Source organism: Patagioenas fasciata, chromosome 6 (assembly GCF_037038585.1).
Source record: "Patagioenas fasciata isolate bPatFas1 chromosome 6, bPatFas1.hap1, whole genome shotgun sequence".
Taxonomy (NCBI): domain Eukaryota; kingdom Metazoa; phylum Chordata; class Aves; order Columbiformes; family Columbidae; genus Patagioenas; species Patagioenas fasciata.
This window is the reverse complement of record NC_092525.1, coordinates 18,203,874-18,225,371: the sequence shown is the minus strand read 5'-3', so window position 1 is coordinate 18,225,371 and position 21,498 is coordinate 18,203,874. Positions and strand designations below refer to the sequence as shown.

Genomic DNA, 21,498 nt, shown 5'->3' with positions numbered 1-21,498 from the left:
TCAGGTTAACTTGTTTTCAGAACAAATCAAATAGTTGGAGCGGGGCATGAGAGGGCATTTTTAACAGATTATTTCTTAAACATCTCATTTGAAATCCAGTTGTAATATTAAGCAGATTTTTTTTTTTTTTGTAATGGTGACAGCACGTGGGCAAGCCTGTTTCAGTGCCTCAGGTGCAAGTTGCTGTGTGTAAATCAAGTGTATGGGATTTACAGAATAAAGGGAGCGACTGGTTGGTGTGAAGTTTAAGGGTCAGGTGTGTGTGTGAAGTGGGTGGATGGTCCGTGGGGGAGCAGAGCGATGGATGCTGAGCGTGGTCCTCCACGTCCCGCGTGGAATAGCTGTAGGTGTCTTGTGTTTGGTGGGACCTTCATGGTGCTCCAGCTCTTTGACCCACCAGACATGATGGGTCCCAAAGGGAAAAAAGTTCTACTCATTCCCAGTCTGTTTTTTCAAAGGAGGCGGAGGCGGACGGGGCTGGAGCGGGAGGTGGGGTTGGTTCGGGGAGGAACGGGTTTGCTCAGGTGAGGCTTTGATCCTTCTCTGATCCATGACTCACCTCTCTCCATGGGCTGCCTGGGAGTCACCTTCTGACAGAGCACCCTTCGGATTTGGCCTGGAGGTTAAAACACAGTTTTTCCAAGGAGAGGTATCACTGCTGGCACTTTAATGCACAGCAATTCTAAATCATTGCAGTTAGGAACTGAATTCAGGTATGTCTTGTGGACTTCTTTTCTGGGATGCTTTTGCTTTCCACATTAACTTTGATTCGGTGGTGTGTACCTGTTTTGTGTAGTTGCTCTGCTTCTTCCTCTCAATCTCTTAAATCAGAGCTTTAATTCAAGAATATAAGAAAATTACCAGCCTGGAGAACTATCTCACAAATAGTAAAGGTTAGTCTTCTAATGTGGTTTCTTCTGTAGATCAGGTGGTGGATATCTACTCTGTGAGATTCATGGTCATGTTTGCAAAGCCTGTTTAAGAAAACATTAATATGAACACTCTGGAGTTTTAAATAGCAAAATACTGTATTTGGTCATAGCATTGTTAGTACTTTTTCTTTCATTGACGTTAATGTGTATTAGCTCTTTGTTGGACATAGTTCATTTGTGGGCTTTTAATACCAGAATATTTCGAGGTGAACAAAAGTAATGTTACTTATAGAAAATATATTGTGGAAAACTAGAGTGTCTGAGCAGTATGAATGTGGTTTTCCGGCCGCATTGTCCCTAACATTTGGGTTAGGTAAGAAGATCGGCTGTTAAAAAGTAAAGAACGAGGAGGGATGGATCCAGTGGGCCAAAACCTTGACTGTGCAAACAGATGTCACTACTGACTTCAGAGCGATGCCATTTTATTAGTAAAATAAAATACACAGGCTCAGGATCTGTCCCCATCAGTGGGTTTCTCCCCTGTGTATCTGCACAGGCCAGGGGCCTTGTTCGTAGGTGAGTTATAATGCCTTCAAATGCGGTGTTTACATTGGAAATACTTGACAGGGTCTTAAATAAGCAGTGCTACCAGGTGGGCTTTTAAGAAAGGCGATATTTATAAAAAGTGTAAGGGCTGTATCTGAACTTAACTGCTTCATGCATTTGTATGACTTTGTGTTTACAGTTTTCTCGTGATTTTTTAATGAGATAGAATAGTTGCCAAGCAGTCAAATAAACGCAGAACATCCTTGCATATCCTTGCGCCGCCACAGTTTTACGAGTCAAATTGCTTTGTACTTAAAAGCCGTCTGGGAACAAGCTAAAGGGATGGTGTCAAAATACAAACAATACATTTAAAAATATTCTTGTCCTCATCTGGGATCCCACTGATACTCAGCATCCTGGCTCTGCCCTCGCTACGGGACCAAGTGAGATCCAGCCAGGGTGCAGGATCAGGTCTTAATTTGTAGTGATTTGGGAGCTAACACGTTGGCAAACGCTTGTTTTAATTTCAAATCCGCTCTCTCTTCCCCCGTTGGGTGCCGTTGTGCTCCTGTTGGCATCACTCCCTCCTGTGCAAGGCCAGGGTTCCAGGGCTGGGTGGACACAGGGAATTGGGAGGTGCACTGCCTTTTGTATTTTGTGCACACACCCCTTCTTCCCATCTTCCCACTCACTAAATTTCGGATAGATATGTGTAATAATCTCTGGAGATTGACTCTGAGAGGTCATGTTCCAAAGCCGGTCCTTCCTAGATGCCTGGAGAGCATCATAAGGAGTCAGCTGTGATGAGGGGACAGGGACAGTGACTCCCCTCCCACCGCGTGACGATGGGTTTACACTGCTGAACATGGTTTTGCTCCTTGGGGAGCCCAAAAAATGTCTTGTCATGGATACTGCCCCGGCCACCATGGCCCATCAAGATGTGGCAAGTGCTGCTACAGAGTTACACACCAGAGTCCTCATACAGGTGTTGGATGAACTCACCAATGTCCAGTGAGGCTGGTTCGCTGAACACCATCCTCCCTACGACTTGCTGTTTGCATGTGAAAAAAAGGGTGAATATAGAAGTGAAGACTGAAGTCACCATTCAGCTTTTTCTTGAAAAGGAAAAAAGAATCATAGCAATGAGAAAATGCTACTGATGATCTGTTCGGTCCCTCCAGCCTGTGTTTACATGAGTCGCAGGATTTTTCATACAAGTCGCCCTGTTAACTTCAGTGCGTAAACTCTGTCTTCTTGTGTGCATGGGTTTGCAGGATTAAAACCGCTTGTAAATGTTAATAGAGAACATGCTCAGCAACCTCATAGCGTTTGTGTTTTTCTTAGCTGTAGCACTGCAGAGTCATTCTACCTCTATAAAACCCGTGGTGAGATTTTAAGGTGGGCCAAATTCATCTCAAAGATTGGCTGCTTAATTAACACAGGGCCTGGCAGTGACAGCATTTGCAAAACAAACTCCAGCGCTGGCCCGGTGCCTTTTTCCACTTTGCTGGGTCTGCTGCCCGTATGTCTCATCCTGCCAACACACAGCGGCGGCTGCATTTGAATAGCTGCTGCTCTTCAAATAATGTTGTTGCTGTCGCAGTGGCTTTATAAATACCTCTTACTCTCCTTTTGATACAGAATCAATATATTAACAGCATCGGGTTTTTTTTCCTTTCCAGGAGCAAATTCATCAGTTGTTGCTGATTTCATGCCTACGTCATCATGGAACATCTCAAGTGAATTAGATAAAGGTGAGCGGAAAAAAAGAAAAAAGATGTGAAATCAGGTTTTAAATCTCAATTCTTCTTCTTGACTTGGCCAAATCAGGAAGCAAAGGGGTCAGGAGGCATTTAAGATAAACCTTTCTTTGCCTTGTGATCGTTTGACGTGTAATTATATGTGGTTCTGTGATTTCTGGGGAATGCTGTGTTCGTTTCTTGTACTGGTAAAATGTTCCACATGGTAAAAATATTTCAAGATGTGAGTTCTGTTGGTTTATGAACTGCTTGACATTTTGTCTGGTGGATCTTAGGATTTCAACTCAAAATTAACAAGCATCAGGCAGTCAGTTTGCCTTGATGTATTTTATTATGAAATTTTGAGGCTTTAAATTAATAGAAGGGGAAAATATATTTGCAGGTGGTAATTATATGTGATTTGGAGCTCTCCGAAGGGTATGTATTGTGAAAAAAGGGATGTATTTCTCATTCCCCTTCATTTTGTAAATTATGCACCGCCAATTATTTGAGCCAAATTGCTTGGCTTCCCCTCGCCCTCATTGCAAGACCGTGGCCTGCAGCTCCTGAGCCTGTCTGGTCTTCAAAATGTTTCTAAGGTAACGTTTACCACGGAGGATGCCGTTTGCCACGCTAACCGTGCAATTTCCCAACCACTCTTTTCCTTTACTTATGACTTTGCCAACCACGAACTATTTAAACTGAAATTTCCCATAGTGGAGCTCTGCCACAGATGGGTTTTCCAAGTGTTTTTGTCTGGTTTTTGTTTCTTTTTTTAAATGAGCACGTGTTCGTAATGTTTTATGTTTAAGCATAAATATGCTTTATGTGCTTAAGTATGAGGAGACTATGTAGTTCTGGGTATGTTAAGGCAAGGTTGGCTCTTTCACATCTGCCCACCAGGGAAGGAGCAGAACTTTCTGGTGATCCAGCACATAGTGAGGAAGACAAAAGTCAAAGGACTTGTGTTCACTGGTGGGAAGGGGAGAAAAGCATGTAGTCATCAAGCAGAGAATTCCCAATTTACAGCAAGTTGCTGAAAGAAGGCATTGACAGGATAGATGTCTCATCCAACTGCAGGACTCGTCCAGGTGCCCCCGGCAGGTCCGTAGGTCTGGGCTGTGCATTGGGAACATCCCAAAGCTGCAGAGGAGCAGGGGCAGCGGTTCCCCCCAGCTGTGTTTCTTTACTTGTTTGGCAACTTCATTTGGTTTTTCAAAAAGTAAGAAAGAATTAAGTGGCCTTAGCAGGCAACCTTACTAACCTACGGGGTAGATTTTTCTCTAGGCGCCCACCCACGGTCACAGGAGAAGACACGGTTGCACTTGGTGGAAATATTTTTTTGCAAAGGATTGTCAGTGATAAGTTCTTTGCTCTCCAATGTCAGCCCAAGTGTTCAATTGGTAAATTGCCCATAGATTGCAAGATATTGCAGGGAAAGCTGAGTAACTCCAACCAAAACCTAGATAGCGGGGAAGATACGAATGAGATACTGAAGATAATGTGATTTTACAGTAAAATGTATCTCATCCATGCTGAAAAATAGCCCTCAGTACCTTCTTTTTAGTTACTCCTATTGGGAGGTTTTGTGTAGACTAGTTTCTTATAACCAGGGTGATTTTTAGCCCATATTTTGCTTGGACTTTCTCTTATCTGGAAGTTCAAATGTGTGTGTGTGTGTCAGATCTGTCAGAAAGCAGCAGCTCCAGAGCCAGCAGAGGGAAAACTTGGAGCACCTGCCACCGTCCTGGACCGTGTCACCATCTTTCTTAAGCATCTTATCTGGCCTCTACATTAGTAATTAAACCATTTTCCGCGTTACTTCCATGACACCTGTTCCTGAGCTATATTGTCAGAAACAGGTAAAATGAAGTTTCACGCTTCATTTCCACCTGGAATGCTGCAATTACCACTGGTTGGGCTGAATCCCACATTCCTGGGGGATTACTGGCCCCTTTGCTTGCCCTGATTAGCATTTAGACTGCTGTAAGCTTACACACCTAAACACGGATTTACATAGGTTATTAAAATGCATTTGCTGCCCAAAAAGCTTAGTCAGAGGGGCGGATTCTCCCAATGTGCCTACGAGCAAAGCAAGGTGCACACGTTCCGTCTTGTCTAAGAGAGAAGCGGGGGCTTTCATGTGGAAACTGCTGGTTCTGCTAAAGGTCTTTGAAACTCTCGCTTGTAAAAAGCAAAATACACTCCCGCACATGCTGACTTGGTGAGTTGAAACCTCAGAGGAGAAAATTAGGTGTGCATTTAGTTTCCATTTCTTTTGCAAACAAGCGTCGCAAGGAATCAACCTCTGCTTGTCTTTGCTGCAGTCGGCCATGAGGTCACGCAGGCGTCCCAGTAAAACTCGTTTTAAAGCCTATTAAGTTCACCACATGAAAGTGTTTTCCAGCCAAATTTCCCAATTAAACGGCTGTCCGCATTAAGTGGTTCCAACTCTACCTGCTGCCTTTTGGAAATGAGCATCTCTTCTTCGAATATTTCTCCTGTGTCTGGGAAGGAGGAACAGCTCATCGTCTTGCTAAACAATATTCTGCATTTTGAAATAATTACTTAATATGGTACTTTCCCTAGCCCCGTGAATTCTGCAGTGATTATCTTACAACTGAGCCCTATTCAGGTTTCAATTTCTATTAAATAAGCTAAATCGACAGCATTAAACAGTTGCCTGTTTATTCTTTTTAACAGGAAATGAATTTAAAAGAGACGCAGCCACCCGTGAAGAGCTGTTGAAAGCAGCGATTGATGGGAGGGAGGAGGTGGTTTCTCACCAAAACCTTAAAAAAACAAACAAACCCTGCATAAAACATAAAAAAAATAATCACTTTTAAAATAGGAGAAATTTAGCTATGAACGTTTCTCTCTCTTTTCCGACTGGTAAATCATGGCATGCAGAGGGAATGCCACGAGGGAAAAAGAGAAATGAAAATGTGATCCAGTAAGTGTTTAATTATATAGGAAGAAAGAAGTGAACTTCTGGGAAAAAAGGTGTCTCTGGTGGTAGGAAAAGGCCCATCTTGGGCTCTGTGGTAGGATGTGAAGCCTTTCATGCCCAGGTTCCCAGGCCGAGGTTTCCCTGGGACTGGGGGAGCTGCCCGGCGGGCAGGAGATGTCCCATGAGGACCATGGCTCATCGGAGAAGTCGCCCGTCATGGTGCTCCTGCGTGGCTCTGTGGCACCAGGCCCTGGAACTGCTCCTGACACTCATAGAATTATTTTGGTTGGAAAAGACCCTCAAGATCATCGAGTCCAACCATAACCCACCCCTGGCACTACCCCATGTCCCTGAGAACCTCATCTCTGTCTGTTCAACCCCTCCAGGGATGGTGACTCCACCACTGCCCTGGGCAGCCTGTTCCAATGCTTCACGACCCTCTCCGTGAAGAGTTCTTCAATGTGACTCTTTCTTGGGATGTGCCAGCTGGTGATGGAGCAAGGCAGGCGGCCCCGAGCATTTTTTAATCTTTCTTTCTTTCTTTCTCTCTTCCTGCTGTTTCAAGCACTCTGGTTTCTCATTTCTGCTTTCCCATGCATTGCCTCCTGCTTGCTCCTTACACCATGGGACAAGCTCCTGCTCCAGCTTTTTATTTGAGAAAGTTTCCAGTTTACCCTGAGCTCTTCTTTTTCTTATTTAAAAAGGTGAAGAGCCCTTCATTCGGCTGCTTCTCTTCCACAAAATCCATTGTGGAAGGGTAGGCTTTTCCTTCCATCAGATGTCGGTTTATTTACAAAGAAATAGATAGGTCTGAATGACTGAGAGCCTATTTACATCTGGTGCAGTAGAGGAATTGTTCAGGAACTCTTCATCCTCAGGCAAAGATAATACTGGAGTCTTTGCCAAGAAAGAGTCAGCTTTGAAATAGTATTTTCTTTTAACTGTGAGTAGGATTCAAATTCAGTGGACATTCACTCTGCAGGACTGATAAGAGAACGATGCTGCCGCTGCAGCTTCCCCTCATCAGGTCCTTCTGGTGCCCCCGAGCCCCCCGCAGCCTCCTCAGGAGCTCGTTTCACCACGGCATCTCCCTGACCACGCACAAGGACAAGTCCTGGCCGTGGTTGAGCCAAAGCTGAGGACTCAGTGCTGAGGTGCAGCCCGTTCCCTCATTGCTTGTACCTCCTCCTTGCGGGAGCTTTTCACTTGGTCCTTCTATTTCCAAAGAAAACCTATTAGTGTGAGTTTTTGCAGATACTGCCTATTTTCCTTTCCCTTTCATGGCTTATCTGCTTTGGCAAATGAGTATAAAATGTTAGAATGATCCAGGGCTTGGGAGCCATTTTCATTTCCAAACGTCCATGCTCCCAAGGCCGGTCTTTGAGCTCCCCACCACTCATGGCGTCTCTGCATGGTGCTGACCTTGCAATCACTCAGCAGTCCCGTGGTGCTCCGGGTGTTATCCTGAACTCCTCGGAGAGCTTGACAGCAAGAGTTAGGACTTCACAAAATATACCCTGAAACAGTCAGTGCTTTAAGGCTAAGCTGTGCAAAGACACACTGATATAAGGATCACCTGTAGCAAGCATCCCTCCTCTGGGATGGTCTGGGGATGAGATCCAGAGCAGAAAATAGCTGTGGAGGGTTAAAACAGGGGATGGGAGAACTGCAATATTTGCTCCACTACACCATGTGTGTCATAAACTTCTTGGAGATCTTTGTGGAGGTTAATCACCCCCTGGCAGGGGGGTTTGGACAGTGCAGAAGGGGCTGCAGGATGTCCCGGTGGGTTACGGTGATGGACCCTTTGGGTCCAAGGGATCCCAGGGGAGAAACGAGTTCTGATGTCCTTACTGATGAAGCCAGGCTGAAGCTACTGCCTTGGCAAGTCTTTCCAGGCAGGGAAGTGACCTCGCTATGAGTTCTTATAAGGAAAATCTTTCTGGTGTCCCAGAGAGAATTGGACTCTTAGGCAAACTACAACTTAAAAAACATAAACAAAACCAAACGTGGAGAAAACCAGGTGGATCGAGGCCTCCTAACTTGGCCTCAGTTCTTTAGAGATTTCCAGATTTTCTTTTGAAATCACTGGATGTGAATTTGATACACGTGGTGAAAGGGGAAGAATTACAGCTTTCACATTTATGCACAATTTACCTTTTTATTTTCCTTTATTATCGGGGGGATATTCAGTAAATCAAGGTCCCCTGATGGGGCTCAGGATTCTGATTCTATTTGTGGGGTCCTGTTAGTGGCGAGGCAGTAAATTACTGCTACTTTGTTTGAAAATTTTTTTAGCCACAGTACATTAGCTCCTTTTGTTTGCTTTTCCACTGACGGAGTGTACGTTTTTATTTGAGAATTTGTGTTTCTTGAATGTCTCATTTATAAATAATACAGGGTGTGAAATTTGAAGGTCACAGAACACAACCTGAAAAAGAAACCACCCCGAGTTAATGTTGGGCATTCATGGCAAAAATCTTTCACAAAATGCTTCACTTACCTTGAATTTTTTATATAACCTCAGTATATGGGTGAATATGTGACCATTATACATAAGGTAACTATATATAATAACGTTTTCCTGGCTCATCCAGCTATCTTTGTTTATTTGAAAGATTGATAGATCAGAGGGTCAAGGGACGTGTTTTATTGAAAGTTTCTGTTCCAAATTTCCTGACATTTTTGGTTTTTAAAAAAATAGACCTTTAAAAGGCACAGAAAGGGCTAATAAGAACCAGATCCTAAAGTGATGCTATGTCAAAATGTCAAAAATAACAGCTTTTCTTTGACTCTACAGCATTAATCTTGAGGCACATACCTTTCTATACACCCTTCCTTTAATAGCCTGAGTTTTTCTATGTGGCTCTTTACGGCAGAGCAGCTTCTAAAGTGACAACAAAATCCCTTGATGGCTTTCAGTAGTTGGGTTTATAGCTGGATGTGGACATTTGTTTACTTATTCCAAATCACTTTTTTTGTGATAAAGCTTAGAGGCTTCCTACTTGTGCTATAAAACCGGTTCCTGAGTAAGGAAAAGCTTCATTTCCCCTTGCCAGATTACAGCGTCAAAGCTATCACCAAGACATCTGTCCTTAAACCTGAAAGTCGACTCATAAAAGCAGAGGCAGATGTGAGCTCTCAAATGCATATTAAGAATCCACAGAGGCATGAAGGGCAATGAGTTGTCCAGTTCCTCTTCAAAAGCAATGGGATTCAGGTGGATCAGCCCCAGATAATTTTTAAGAAGCCCATGAGCATGTGTGCTCCAGTTTCCCTCCACAAGCCCTCCCTCCCCGATGCCCCAGGGCAATCTCCAAGCTGCTAATTATCAGAAAGTAGCAATTAATTCTGAGAATCCCGAATACGGTGAATATCACATGTGGACATCTGAAAAGCCATAAAGCCTTGGGCAGTGGTCATCCTGTTTGAGTTCTGTAAATTATCCTTGCATGGCACTAAACTCTAGAGAGTGTCCAGGAAGAGAAATCCCAACTCAAGCTTCAGTGTGTCCCGAATTGAGTCTTGCACATATACATCGCTGAGGAAGCTCGTTTGAAAATAAGCTGGGCGAGCAAAGGCAGTAAAGTGTTTCCTTTTGTCGCAAGACAGTTGACATTGAATATTTCTCCATGATTGTCTGGACTTCTTTAACTCTGGTAGTCTTCATATGAGTTGCCAAATCATGGGTTGAGTGTGGTATCCCTTCCCTCCTGCTTTCATTCCTCTACTTCTGTTCATTCAAAATAAGTGAATTTCCAGCCAGGAATCTTCCTTTTGCCCCTTTAATAACAATGATCATCAGAGTTGTCTTCCTTTGTGAGTTATTAAGTGATTAGTCCTTTCCCCACCATGCTCTGTCTATGGCCATGCTTCAGTCAGAGATCGTGCTGGTTCCGTCTTAAGCTGAACTGGAATAGCTTAAAACTCAAGTCGATTGATCATATGGAGCAACCAGCAAGACCCTCCAGTGTCTTCAGGCTGGGTGGGCTCTGGGTTGTTGGCTTTCTCCAAAGACAACAATTCCATATAGAAAATTTCCAGTGATCTGTGCTCAATGGTGGTGCCGATACACGTGAGTACAGGATGCGTCCAAATGTAGGATCACACTGAACTAACGGGCATAATCCAAAACTCTGAATGAACCAAAATGCTTCCTTCCAGACTTATGTTTTAAATTGGGCAGCCTATGTTTGGACCCTCCCATGTGCCTCGCAGGCTCTTTCCCTTCAAACAAACTCTTTGAGTTACCAATCTTTACATTTATCCATCTTGCAGGCACTGACTGAGACACTTCTTGCATTTCTTCATTGCCCACGTATGCTATGACAAAGAGGTGGTGAGCTGCTAAACCTTTTGGTGCAAAGAGATAAATGTAATATATATACAGCCTGTGAGACTGGTGGCCCAGCTGCTTTGTCCACCTGGCTCAGGTGGTTGCTTTAGGTGCTGCAGTGCAGATTTCAATTTTCAAACCCCGAATTAAACTTTTTCTCCAATCCAGCAACCGTAAACGGTGTTCCCACAGATGGAGGTTTGCTTGAGGAAAGGTCTGGAGATGTTCCTCTCCAGAGGACTCTGTTGTTACGTGTTTATAATGGGAAGTATCATAACTTGGTACACCAGCTTCTCTGTCCCACCTGGATTAAAGCTGTTTTCAGGCTCGCAACGGCTTGAATGGAGACTTTAATTTTAGTTTTTCTTTTAATATTGTGCAAAATCAGAAGGGGATAAAGGAAAGGATAAATGAAACAACGATTCTTCTCAGAAAATGAACGTTTCAGGGTCTAATCCTGCATCCCTGTCGTGCTTTAAACACCTATTGAAATCAGAAACACAGAGCACACAGTGCTTGGGGGAAAAAAGGTCTCACTGTGGCCAGCAAAATCCTCCTCCAAGCAAAGAGGGTGTTACTGCTCTAAGATGTGTCTTTGGTAATTTAAGATAGAGTAACCATGTGGTCACCGAGGAGATTAACATTCCTTGGCCAGAGAGGACGAGCTTTTATTTTGAAAGCCACCTGGGTTCCACTTAAAAGTGGTCGAAAACTCCAGGATTTATGACAACCGGACAGGCTCTTATTTAACAATGTCAAGACACAGCCGTGGAAATACACGCACTTTTCTCCTTTCCACACAACATGCTACATTTTGTCCTTGCACAGCTGCTGCTATTCTGTAACATCAAACCTGCAAAAAGTTTGGCCATGAAGGATACCTAATATTTGGATTTTATATGCAGTGTCTCCAATTTATGCGCTTAGGATCATGAAGATGACTTATGATGTGTTGTGTTTGCATTGGCAACAGCTCAAAACCAGAAATATATTTCAGGCTTGGCTTTCCAGATATTATCTCAAGTCATTTAAAAGTTCATTATAGGGCACCCGCTAGTGCTGCTATAGTAAAGGGGCTGTCAGCATTTTTCAAGGGTTTATAACTCAACCATTAAAAAAAAAATCTCTGTGGGCTGAAACTTGGCATTCAGGGTCTGGGCCCAGCAGTAAATTGTTTTTACAAATTAAAAAAAAATCAGTTTGACTATTATTAAATTATAGGTGGGCTAAATTTTATTTAGGACTTTTTCAGGCTATTCTCCCATACTTTTGTAAATGAAAATGTTTCCAAAATGTTTTTATAGTGTCCTGGTCTCATATATGGACCAGCTTTTGTGAAGTTCTTGAAACCCTGAGATTTAACTTAAAATATAATAACAGTGCTTATCCCAGCATAGCACTTCTCACCTTCAAAATGCTTTATGAGCATTATCTCATTAATGTACATAACAGCCTTCCCATGATGTAAGAGGGATTATTATCCTCACTTTATAGCTGGACAGATTGAGCCAAAAGCTTTAAGGCTGTTTTTGAAAGGACTTAGTTGCACAAATCCCATGGGAGCTTTGATTGGCTTTGGGTGTCGACTTCCCTTTGGCTTTCCTAAAAATCACAACTGAATGATTCACCCAGGACTAGCCAGAGCCAGGATTAAAACTCAGACTTTCCAATGGCCTGGGCCACTAGGCTGGTTCATTCTCAGAAACGCAGTCATTACTTTATATATAAGAACCATCATGTTTCTAAGAAATAATTATTTAGGTCAGAAGGAGTCAACTCTGCGCATCTGGGGAGCTCCTTGATGGCAGGGACAGTGTCAAATGAAACAACTTGTGCTGGAAGACCACGGCCCCACGACACGGCATCTTCATCCTGTGTGCAAGCACCGGGTTCATTCCCATTTCATCAGCCCCGTTTGCCTCCAGCTGGAAGCACAAAAGGAGCATTTATCCCCGTTTTTCTTGGCCTTTGGGCCCAGAAGGAGGAGATGTTAATGCACATGGGGGTGACCTGGACAGGAACCCGGTGCAGGCAGCAGTGGATGGTGGCAGGAGCTTTGAAGGTTTGATGGGCTTTGGTAGGTGAGAGTTGGACACAGGTATTAAACATAAAATTGGATGGCTCTTCAGCCCCTCCACACCACACAAGTTCAGCAAGGGATGGCTTTGGAAGGAGTGCTCATAGTTTTGTATGCCTGGGTAAGAGTTCAAGGTTTTTTAGAAGCACTGTTAGACCTTCAGCATATTTACAATTATAGAACTTTATCTGTGAGGAACATGAAGCTTCCAGCTTGCGTGAAACCTGTGATCTGCTTGATCTGATTTAGGCTTTGGATGAAAAATGTATGGATTTCAGGACTAAGCTAAGCTGAATTTAGTGGATAGATTTTTTTTTTTAGTGTTTCTGTAGTAAGTAGTTCATGGAGGAAGGCAGAGAACACTTAGAGGAGACAGGAGCTCCTGACGCTGAGGCTGTTCCTCTTTGTACCTATAGAGTACTTGCACCATAGCTCTTGCATTACAACCGTACTTTTTCACTGACTTACTATTGCTACTGATACTTTAAAATCCTTCTCCAGCCCTTGGAAACCTACCCTACGTTATTACTCCTTTATTTGCCTCTCCTGTATACCATAGGATCACTAAAACATTGTTTGCTGTGGTGTTTGTCAGCAAGACCATCACAGGACTGAGGACATTCTGGTTTCTGGCTGTGTTACGCTGTAGATGTCTGAAGCAGTCTTTGAAACGTTATCAGGGATTATATAAATGACTGTGGTACAGAAATGTTACATTGGATAATTAAGTGTGGTTATCCAGTTCCATGCTGCTAGTGTGATTTTATTAAACCCAGATTGTGGCGAGAACCCACGGATGCGTGCGCTGACCTCGATTGTGCTTCCTGGTGAGGTTATTAAGATAGCGAGTCAGAAACATTTCTAGTTGTGCAATGAAGCACGAAGAAATGATTCCGGGGAGCTGGAAGGTGAGGCTGACACCTCTGGCAAGAGACATCAGACCCTGGGGTCTGTCCTCACTGAGAGCCATGATCTCTCCCCTTTTTACCCCATACACAGTTTTCTTAACTAATTAAATCTATGGGAGCAGAGTTAACAGTAAGATTTTGCACAGTTTCCTACCTGCATGTTAAAAGACTCATTGATCAGGGAAAAAAAATACATGTGGGCAGCACCTTTGTGCAAAATGTTGATCCTCATGGCTCCTCGGGACCAAGTGAGAACAGGGATGCCTTGTATAAAGTGCTGTGCAAATACAGGGGGAGAGCTTACGCGCTAAAGAGATTAAATACGAAGGACAGAGATACTGATATACACAAAACATAATGGAGTAGCTAGTAAAGACACGGTTAATATAAATAATTAGGAAAGTGGATTAGTTAGCCACGTTAGTTAGCTAAGCTGGTTTTATACATACTGGAGATTTTTTTGTGCTTTTAGGCAGGCTTACAGCTGGACTTAACAGCAGATGCACCCCAGCACAGTGGAGCATAAGCAGCACAGCACAAATTTATTTACTGATGGGCTTTTCATGGCCTGCCGGGTTGGCTCTGGGTGCGCAGGAGCAAATCTCAGCCTTGCATTTCTCATTCTTGGCCACCCCGCTGAGACAGGAGCAGACAGATGATAATGGGGTTTGGCCACTAATGACCGCTGTTAGGTCTGAACCTGTGGCACAGAGATGAAAGCCCACGTATTCCATTCCCCATCCCCAATCCATCTCACTCTCTGCCTTTAAAGGATTTAATTAAATGTTGAATACAGTTAACTAGAAATGGCCCTTTTCATGAACGATGCAGAAAGAAATAGCACTTGACAGGAGAAGGCAACGCTCATGAACGGATTAGAAGAGATTAATTTTGCTAAATTTTGATTTAACATTCCCTGTCTTAACAGAATAGTTCTTGATCTTCTGCTTGCACCTATTATGAGACCTATTTCAGATTTAAGATAAACTTTAGCGTTCTTAGCAAAGGAAATACTGAGAAAAATAAGCATTTGTCTTCTAGACATGGTGGTTATTCCTTCATCTGTGCAGTTAGTTCTTGCAAAGTCATTGACAACATGCTGTCTGCACCGCTCTGGAAATTGATTGAAAATGGCTCTGAGATCTTCACTTCCGAGCAATTAATTTCATATACTGCTATATTTTGTGGGTCTTAATGTGAACCGGGGCAGATCTGCATAGGCAGAGGCATGAAAACGAGCATCGGGCTTTCTGATAACATGTTTTTCGTGTTTATTGGTTAACAAAAAGGAAAAATAAAAGAGAAAGGAGAAGCAGTGTTACCTTCTTTTTCTGAAGCGAGATAGGATAATGTTGAGACAACAGAGGGAATCCATGAGTGTATGAAGGAGGCTAAGTTTTCAAGAAATACAGCGTTACTGTGGTGTAATGGAAATGCCAAAATCTGTTCCTTCTATTACCCTGCAATACTATTGCTGGCCCTGAAACATCAATTAACAAGTATTGTAATTTTCTGCTAAATTTAATAGTCACTTGCTTTATTTTCCTTTCAAAGACAAGAATGAATCACAGAATGTCAGGGATTGGAAGGGACCTCGAAAGATCATCTCATTTTCCTTAAGTGACATTTCCTGAGCTGTAATCCTTTACTCACCCTTTTTTTCTACCACAGATTACTTCTTGACGCTTGATGAACCTATGAACAACATCACCACCACCCTGGGCCAGACCGCTGAGCTGCACTGCAAAGTCTCCGGCAATCCTCCTCCCACGGTCCGCTGGCTGAAGAACGACGCTCCGGTGGTCCAGGAGCCCCGGAGAATTTCCTTCCGTGCCACGAGCTATGGGTCTCGGCTGCGAATAAGGAACCTGGACACGACGGACACCGGCTACTTCCAGTGCGTCGCGACTAACGGCAGAAAGACTGTCTCTACAACGGGTGTGCTGTTTGTAAAATTCGGTAAGTTTGTTCCTTTTAAGCCGTGCAAACTGTTACAGCTGCAAAGAAAAGCATATTTATCCATTGAAAGTGAACACACTGATGTAGTGGTATCGACTGGTCTGGTTCAGCCTAAATTTGGGAGCCTCTCTGGGATGGCAGCGTATCCTCGCCACCTGTTTTCCTGAGATGCTCCCGTTGGCAGCTTAATGGTGGCTTTTACTGTCATAAAAGCCCACTGGAAGCAGGGCTGGAATGCAGGGGTCACTAAACAGCAGGGTTCATTAATACGCTACGTGAGTGGGTTTGGGCCAAACAAGAAAAAACTATTTTATTCTCAAGTGCTGGAGTGCCCTCCTGTAAGTGAGACATTTTAGCTTGCACTGTAGGCATGTTGGTGATATGCATATAGAAATATATATATATGGCAGGTAAAATAAGCACTTTTTCTTCAAAGTTTATATATATATAATTGCCTTCAAAACTGATCTTATGACTGAGACGATTCCAAACAAGAAACAGGTTTTGTGTGTGTTCTCCTCCACCGCCACATTTCAGAGGGGAATAATTCACTGTAGTGAAGATGTCTGCAGAGAATTGTAGTTAATCCTCTTACAAAATGGGCAAATAACACACAATGAATGACGGATGTGAAGAGTTTCATAAATCTCCCAAATTTTCAAAATTCTAGTAAGAAATTAATCATTAGATGTTCTTTCATAAGGCAGTTGTTGTCCTTTAGCCTTTATGTGAAGTATAGATTTTTATCTGAGCAATGATGCTTTCATAGGCGCTCCTGCAGAAAACACTGAGTATTTTTTCTGACCGGAGCGATATTTAATCTCACAATTCCATTTCTAGAGCAAATATTCATTAGTACGAAGTCCCCTGAAATCTGCTGCAGCTGAACTCCAGCCCACTCAGCCCTTCCAGAGCTGCCAAAACTGACGCACCGAGGGCCATATCAATGAAACCCTCCTGGCAAAAGCTCGCTGAGCTCACAACAAATTCGATCAGTGCCTCTGAATCAGGCCTAGGATGAATTCCCAGAGAAATAATGAAGATTGATAGGGGGAAATGATGCTGTTTTCTCCCAGTTACAGTTACAACATGCTTTTGTACAAGCCTCCTGTGGTTTGCTGTGACCTTTTCTGTGATGGCCCAAGACAGGGCTGATCTGCAGGACAAGTGTCTCACCTGTTTATTGTCCTCGTCTACAGCACTTTGCAGACAGTCACCCTCTTGTCTTTGGTACTGAGAAACTGCAGCTCGTCTGTTAAACTGCATAAACCACATCCAACATGACAGACTGCTACTTTTATCTTTTAAAAGGTTTTCAAAAGCTTCCTGCTCGCTACCTCGCCATAACTCATCACGCTGTTTTTCTTCTGTCACTTTTCCAGGTCCCCCGCCAACAGCAAGTCCAGGATCATCGTAAGTTGTTTCATGTCTGTTATGTCGATTCATTAATCTTGCATTTCGGCAGTCAGAAGTTCATTTTTCTTTTTGTGTGACAGGAGCACTTCTACATTCCGCTTTAAGTCAGATAGTATGGTAATTTATTGTAACTGAATTATCTGTCTCGTAGATATATTTTCATGTTATCATGTCAACTCCTATTTCTTACACTAGACTTCTTAATTTCCCGTATTATTACCTTTAGATCCTCTGGTGCCTTCAGTCTGAAATTATTTCAGTGTACCTACAGGTATGAGTAGAAATTGGTCTTCAGACATGTCACAGCCCAGTCTGGGAAATATTTATCACTGGAAGTAGATTTTACTACCCAGGAGCTTTTTACTGATTTTAAGGGGACTGATGGTCATAAGCTGTATCTGTATCTCTCTGTGCCTGTATTAGTAAACTGTCTTAAAACTGAAGTTTTGAAGATCAAGTACGTGGGTGTGTGAGTAGCGGCTGTTTTTACAACAGCTCCCTGTGTCCTGGAGCTCAGGTTCCACTCCTGCTGCTGGGTCTGAGCAGTTGCCGCGTTGTTTTTCGGCTGTGGAACTTCTGTTTTCGGTAGCTTTTGAAAACGTGCATTTATCTTCGCCTCTAGTTTCAAGGTACATGATCAAACTTGTACACCTTTTACAGTCCTGTATTGTTTTCAGGTGTGATCGTCAACTGTTTTGTAGTTTGAAACTAATTTTATGATAGCGTGTCCAGCTTATTCTCTTTTTACGTGCACGGAACAATACTGAAAACCTGCCTCTCTGGTGAGGGAAGCTGAGCTTTTAGAAGAGAAATACAGTACCATGTAAAACATAAAATGAAACTATTAATACAATTACAAGGGATACAGAAGTTTGGGGATGTGAATATTCCTGACTGTCCTTACAGAAGATCGTCTACAAAATATTAGAGGACATAAATTAGGGAAAGCATCTGACCCCCAAAGGACATGCTAGGATGCCCTCTAATGGAACCTCATAAAATGTGCTTTTGTCTTCCCATTTGAAGGTACCTGACACGAAGTTACCAAGTTTGTTTTGCTCGGACTTAAAATAGATTCGTTTTGGTGACTGTGGCGTTCTGGGGAGGAAAGCTTCTTGGTGCTGTGGGAAGTGGGGGCCGTTGTGCTCCTTAGCAGTTTGGAGACTTAATGAATGACTTGAGTTGATGAGTATTTTGCGTATGCTTCCACCTAGTCTGGGGTTTCTGAAATTTGTAAGGTTAAGCAGCACATCCTTGATGGGCCAACACAGAAAGCAGAGCTGTGCTGGAATTTCTCTCTCTGGGCCACTCTGGATTGCCTTGCTTTTTAAAAACAGAATAGATTTGGGAATCTTTTTCCTGTTTTTCTTCCTGGCAGGGTTTTGGGTTGAAGACCACATTTAACTAGCCGAAAGCCTCACCCAGTTATGGAGAAGTAACAGCAAATGGTTCCACTAATTCAGTGAGAGCTGGGCTGAGCTCTAAGGTTATGTCTACACAGCATCGTCCCAACTGTGAGAACAACCAAACTAAAGTCATGAGAGCTAGTTCAGAGAATAGGAATACTACACACCACCTGAGCCAAACACCCTTCCTCTAATTTAACACAACCCTGTCTTATTTCAGGGAACAAACAATCACTATATGCTCTGTATCAAATATTAAATTGGCTTTAAAGTGACTTAATTTTCTTTTCAGCATTTGCTGCCCATTGGTATATGTGGGTGCATGTGAAAAGGTGAAAATAAAGTGAGACTCCCTCTTTAATAGTGTAGTGCCTACTACAATTGTAGTGCCTTATAATTTTGTAACCAAAAATGATATTTAATCACACTTCATTACCCTGGGAAGTTGTGGGCTCTGTCTTGTAAGAGGTCACATTATACTAAACATTGCAGAGAAATGTTCAAAGAACTGTGCAGAGGGATCTCCATTTTACTGATTAGAGAACATTTGCATTTCTGTAGAGGTGACCAGATTTAATCTATGAAATAAGAGAATCGGGAAGGAGCTCATGACAAAGAAATAATAAACTTGGGACTCATAATAAATTAGAGTGAAAAAAAAGGTCAGTGTACGTCACCTCGAACCTCGTTCATATCTGCTGCCAGTGGTGTGTTTGCAAGAGCAGCAGTGGGTTTGGTCCAGTGGCATGAGACGAAATTACGAAGAGAAATGGTGTGGGATGCAGGAGGGAAAGCGCCTCGGAATCTGTTCCTCACTGTTTGCTGTTCTTTCCATGAAAACAGTACCTTAGGTGTCTCACAGCCTACTCGTGCATGGCTTTCTCCCCATACAAGCTGGCAAATGAATTCATAACTATGAAATTAATGAAGGTGGAGGTGCTTGTGATGAGAGTGATCCCACGTTACATAGTAAGTGTCGCCAAAAAAGCATTTGGAGGAGTGCTGGCTAAAGGCAGCAGGACTCTGCAGCATATGCAGGGCATTGTGTGCCGCTCTGCTAAATTTTCTTGTCTGAAAAAAAATAAAAAATTAAGTTGTTCTAGAGATTACTACCTCACTTCTTCCTGGTATTTGGATTGAAAATTTCTTCAAATATGAAGAGAACTTGGAGCCTGTTCCCTCTTAGATGCTGCAAATGCGTGGGCCCTCAGACTGTTCTGTTGTTTCATAGTCTCAATGCCATTTTAGCATTCCTTATTGCTATTAGATAAGCAGTAGGTATAATTACGAGAAATCTCTGCTTTTATCTGTGAAAACCAACCCCATCTATGCCAGCCTTGGTTTTCAAATTCCTGAGTGACAGATGTACTATGTGGTGACCTCCCTCCCTGTCATTTAAGACTCATTGGAGTCCCATGGGGAAACCCTTTCTTCAAGGAACAGTCCTGGAAGCTGGGTCACAAAATATCTTCCTGCCGTTTTCTCAAAAGTTGAGGGCATTAGTCCTGGCGCTCTCACTAAACTGGATGTGGTTCCGTGGGTTCAGCTGATTTCAGTTCCCCAAAATACAGTCATGGGAACCCCTGCCTCTTTTCCCTCGCTGTGCCCACTGGTGTTGCTCTGAGCACATGGACACTTACTGTTTATCATCACAGGGACGTATCATCCTATTTTACAGTGGCTAAATGAAGGTTAAATACAGAAGCACTTTGAAGGATGTTGTGGAAATGAAAAGTTGTACTGCCATATCAACATTAGTTTCTTCTCCTGTGGTAAAGCAATGAACAAAATAGACAACAAGTAGCAGCCTTGTTCGGTGAGCGTTTTTTTCCCATCTTGTCTTTATCAATCTGCCATGAATGGAAGGTTCTGTTCATTTAAGGATTTAATTTGAGGTTCATGGTTTTTTTTTTAAAAGAAATCCATATGCTCAGCACTTCTTCTCCACATAATTTATAGGTGCAGAGTTCTGCACCGATGTGATGGCAGAAAAATAGATGAGCCAACTGTAGCTTAAAAGTAAAATGATGAAATGGATGACTTCTGCAAAATAGGACAGGCAATGCTAGATAACATAATAATTCATGTGTGTGTTACATCCTTATTCTTTCTGGTTTTCGTAAGCACTGTTACAGTTAGCTAGAGCCAAATGTCTGATTTGCAAATCAGTCTGAAGCCAATGAAATTCCAGCAGAAAGACACCCCTGCAGTCTGTAAGGAAATCAAGAACCCAGGACATTGCTGTAGTGTGAACATGGGCTGACCTGAACGTCCTTCCTTTAACTCTCCTGAGTTTGGCAAAGCTCGGCTTTAAAGCCCTTATCTGTGAGGCCATGGAATTACATTCCATTAACGTGCTCTGCTGCTCTGTGTCTCTGACATAGCTTGAAGAAACTTTGCTTTCGAAAAAAGAGACAACAGCCCACGCTCCTGCTTTATAAATAAATCATTATTTTATCTTTCATTTTGCCGGAAGGTGCTACAGATACAGCGGCAGTTACGAGCAGCTGGATGAGCTGTGGGGCGAGTGCTGGAGCCTCTGTCCCCAGCCCGGGGATGGGGTGATGCTGGAATAGTTTCCATAAAGTGGATGGTGTCAAGGGCACCTCCACAACAGGCACAAACTCCTGCCAGATAAGTCAGGTCTGGCTGGCTCTTTCTTGGTGGAAAAGGCCACCATCAGCTAATTTAACCCCCTTTTTTTTCATTAAATATATGAGCGCAAAGTCAAGTCGAATTAATTGACTAATTTGAGGAAGATCAAAGAGAGCCTTTTGCTAGTTAACTATTTTCCAGCATGTCTCAGTGTATACTTGTGCGCTGGATATTTCTGTGTGTCTTATGTATTTTACACACATATATACACACGACTGTAGCCATTGCTTCTAAAAATTTCCTGGAAGACCATACCTTCAACATGATTTTTGAAGTTTCCATGCTTCACATCACTTTGAAACTCACTTTTTACCCATCATCCATGGCAAGGTTTCATCCTTTAAGGACATAGATGTGTGTATCTTGATCTCGAGTCTCTCTGGTTGTTACTGAGATTAAAATCAGAAAGGGCTGAGGTCAGAACACAGCAGTTTCCAGATGAGAGAATTTCATATAACAATAGACATACTTTGGCTTTGAAAATGGTTGTTTGCCCAGTCTTTTCCATTAGTATTATTGTCCTTTATTTCTCATTCTGTATTGTTCCACCACCTGGAGCGATGGCTCTGCACTTGCCCTGAACTTCACCCACTCCAGGAGGAATCCTGGGTGCAAGTCACTGAAATGAGAGGAG

The 21,498-nt window shown here is 42.9% G+C and overlaps 1 protein-coding gene across 2 annotated transcripts in view; it reads left to right on the top strand.

Moving 5' to 3' along the window:
• The window catches only part of ROR1 (receptor tyrosine kinase like orphan receptor 1), a 155,305-nt gene that overhangs the window by 100,942 nt on the left and 32,865 nt on the right, over nucleotides 1–21,498 (top strand). Inside the window, exons 2-4 of one of the 2 annotated variants that reach the window (XM_065842354.2) lie at nucleotides 3,101–3,172; nucleotides 15,100–15,387; nucleotides 16,770–16,800. In XM_065842354.2, the coding sequence (XP_065698426.1) occupies nucleotides 3,101–3,172; nucleotides 15,100–15,387; nucleotides 16,770–16,800 (391 nt within the window). The remainder of the gene's footprint in view (nucleotides 1–3,100; nucleotides 3,173–15,099; nucleotides 15,388–16,769; nucleotides 16,801–21,498) is intronic. The other variant, XM_065842355.2, reaches the window with a different exon arrangement.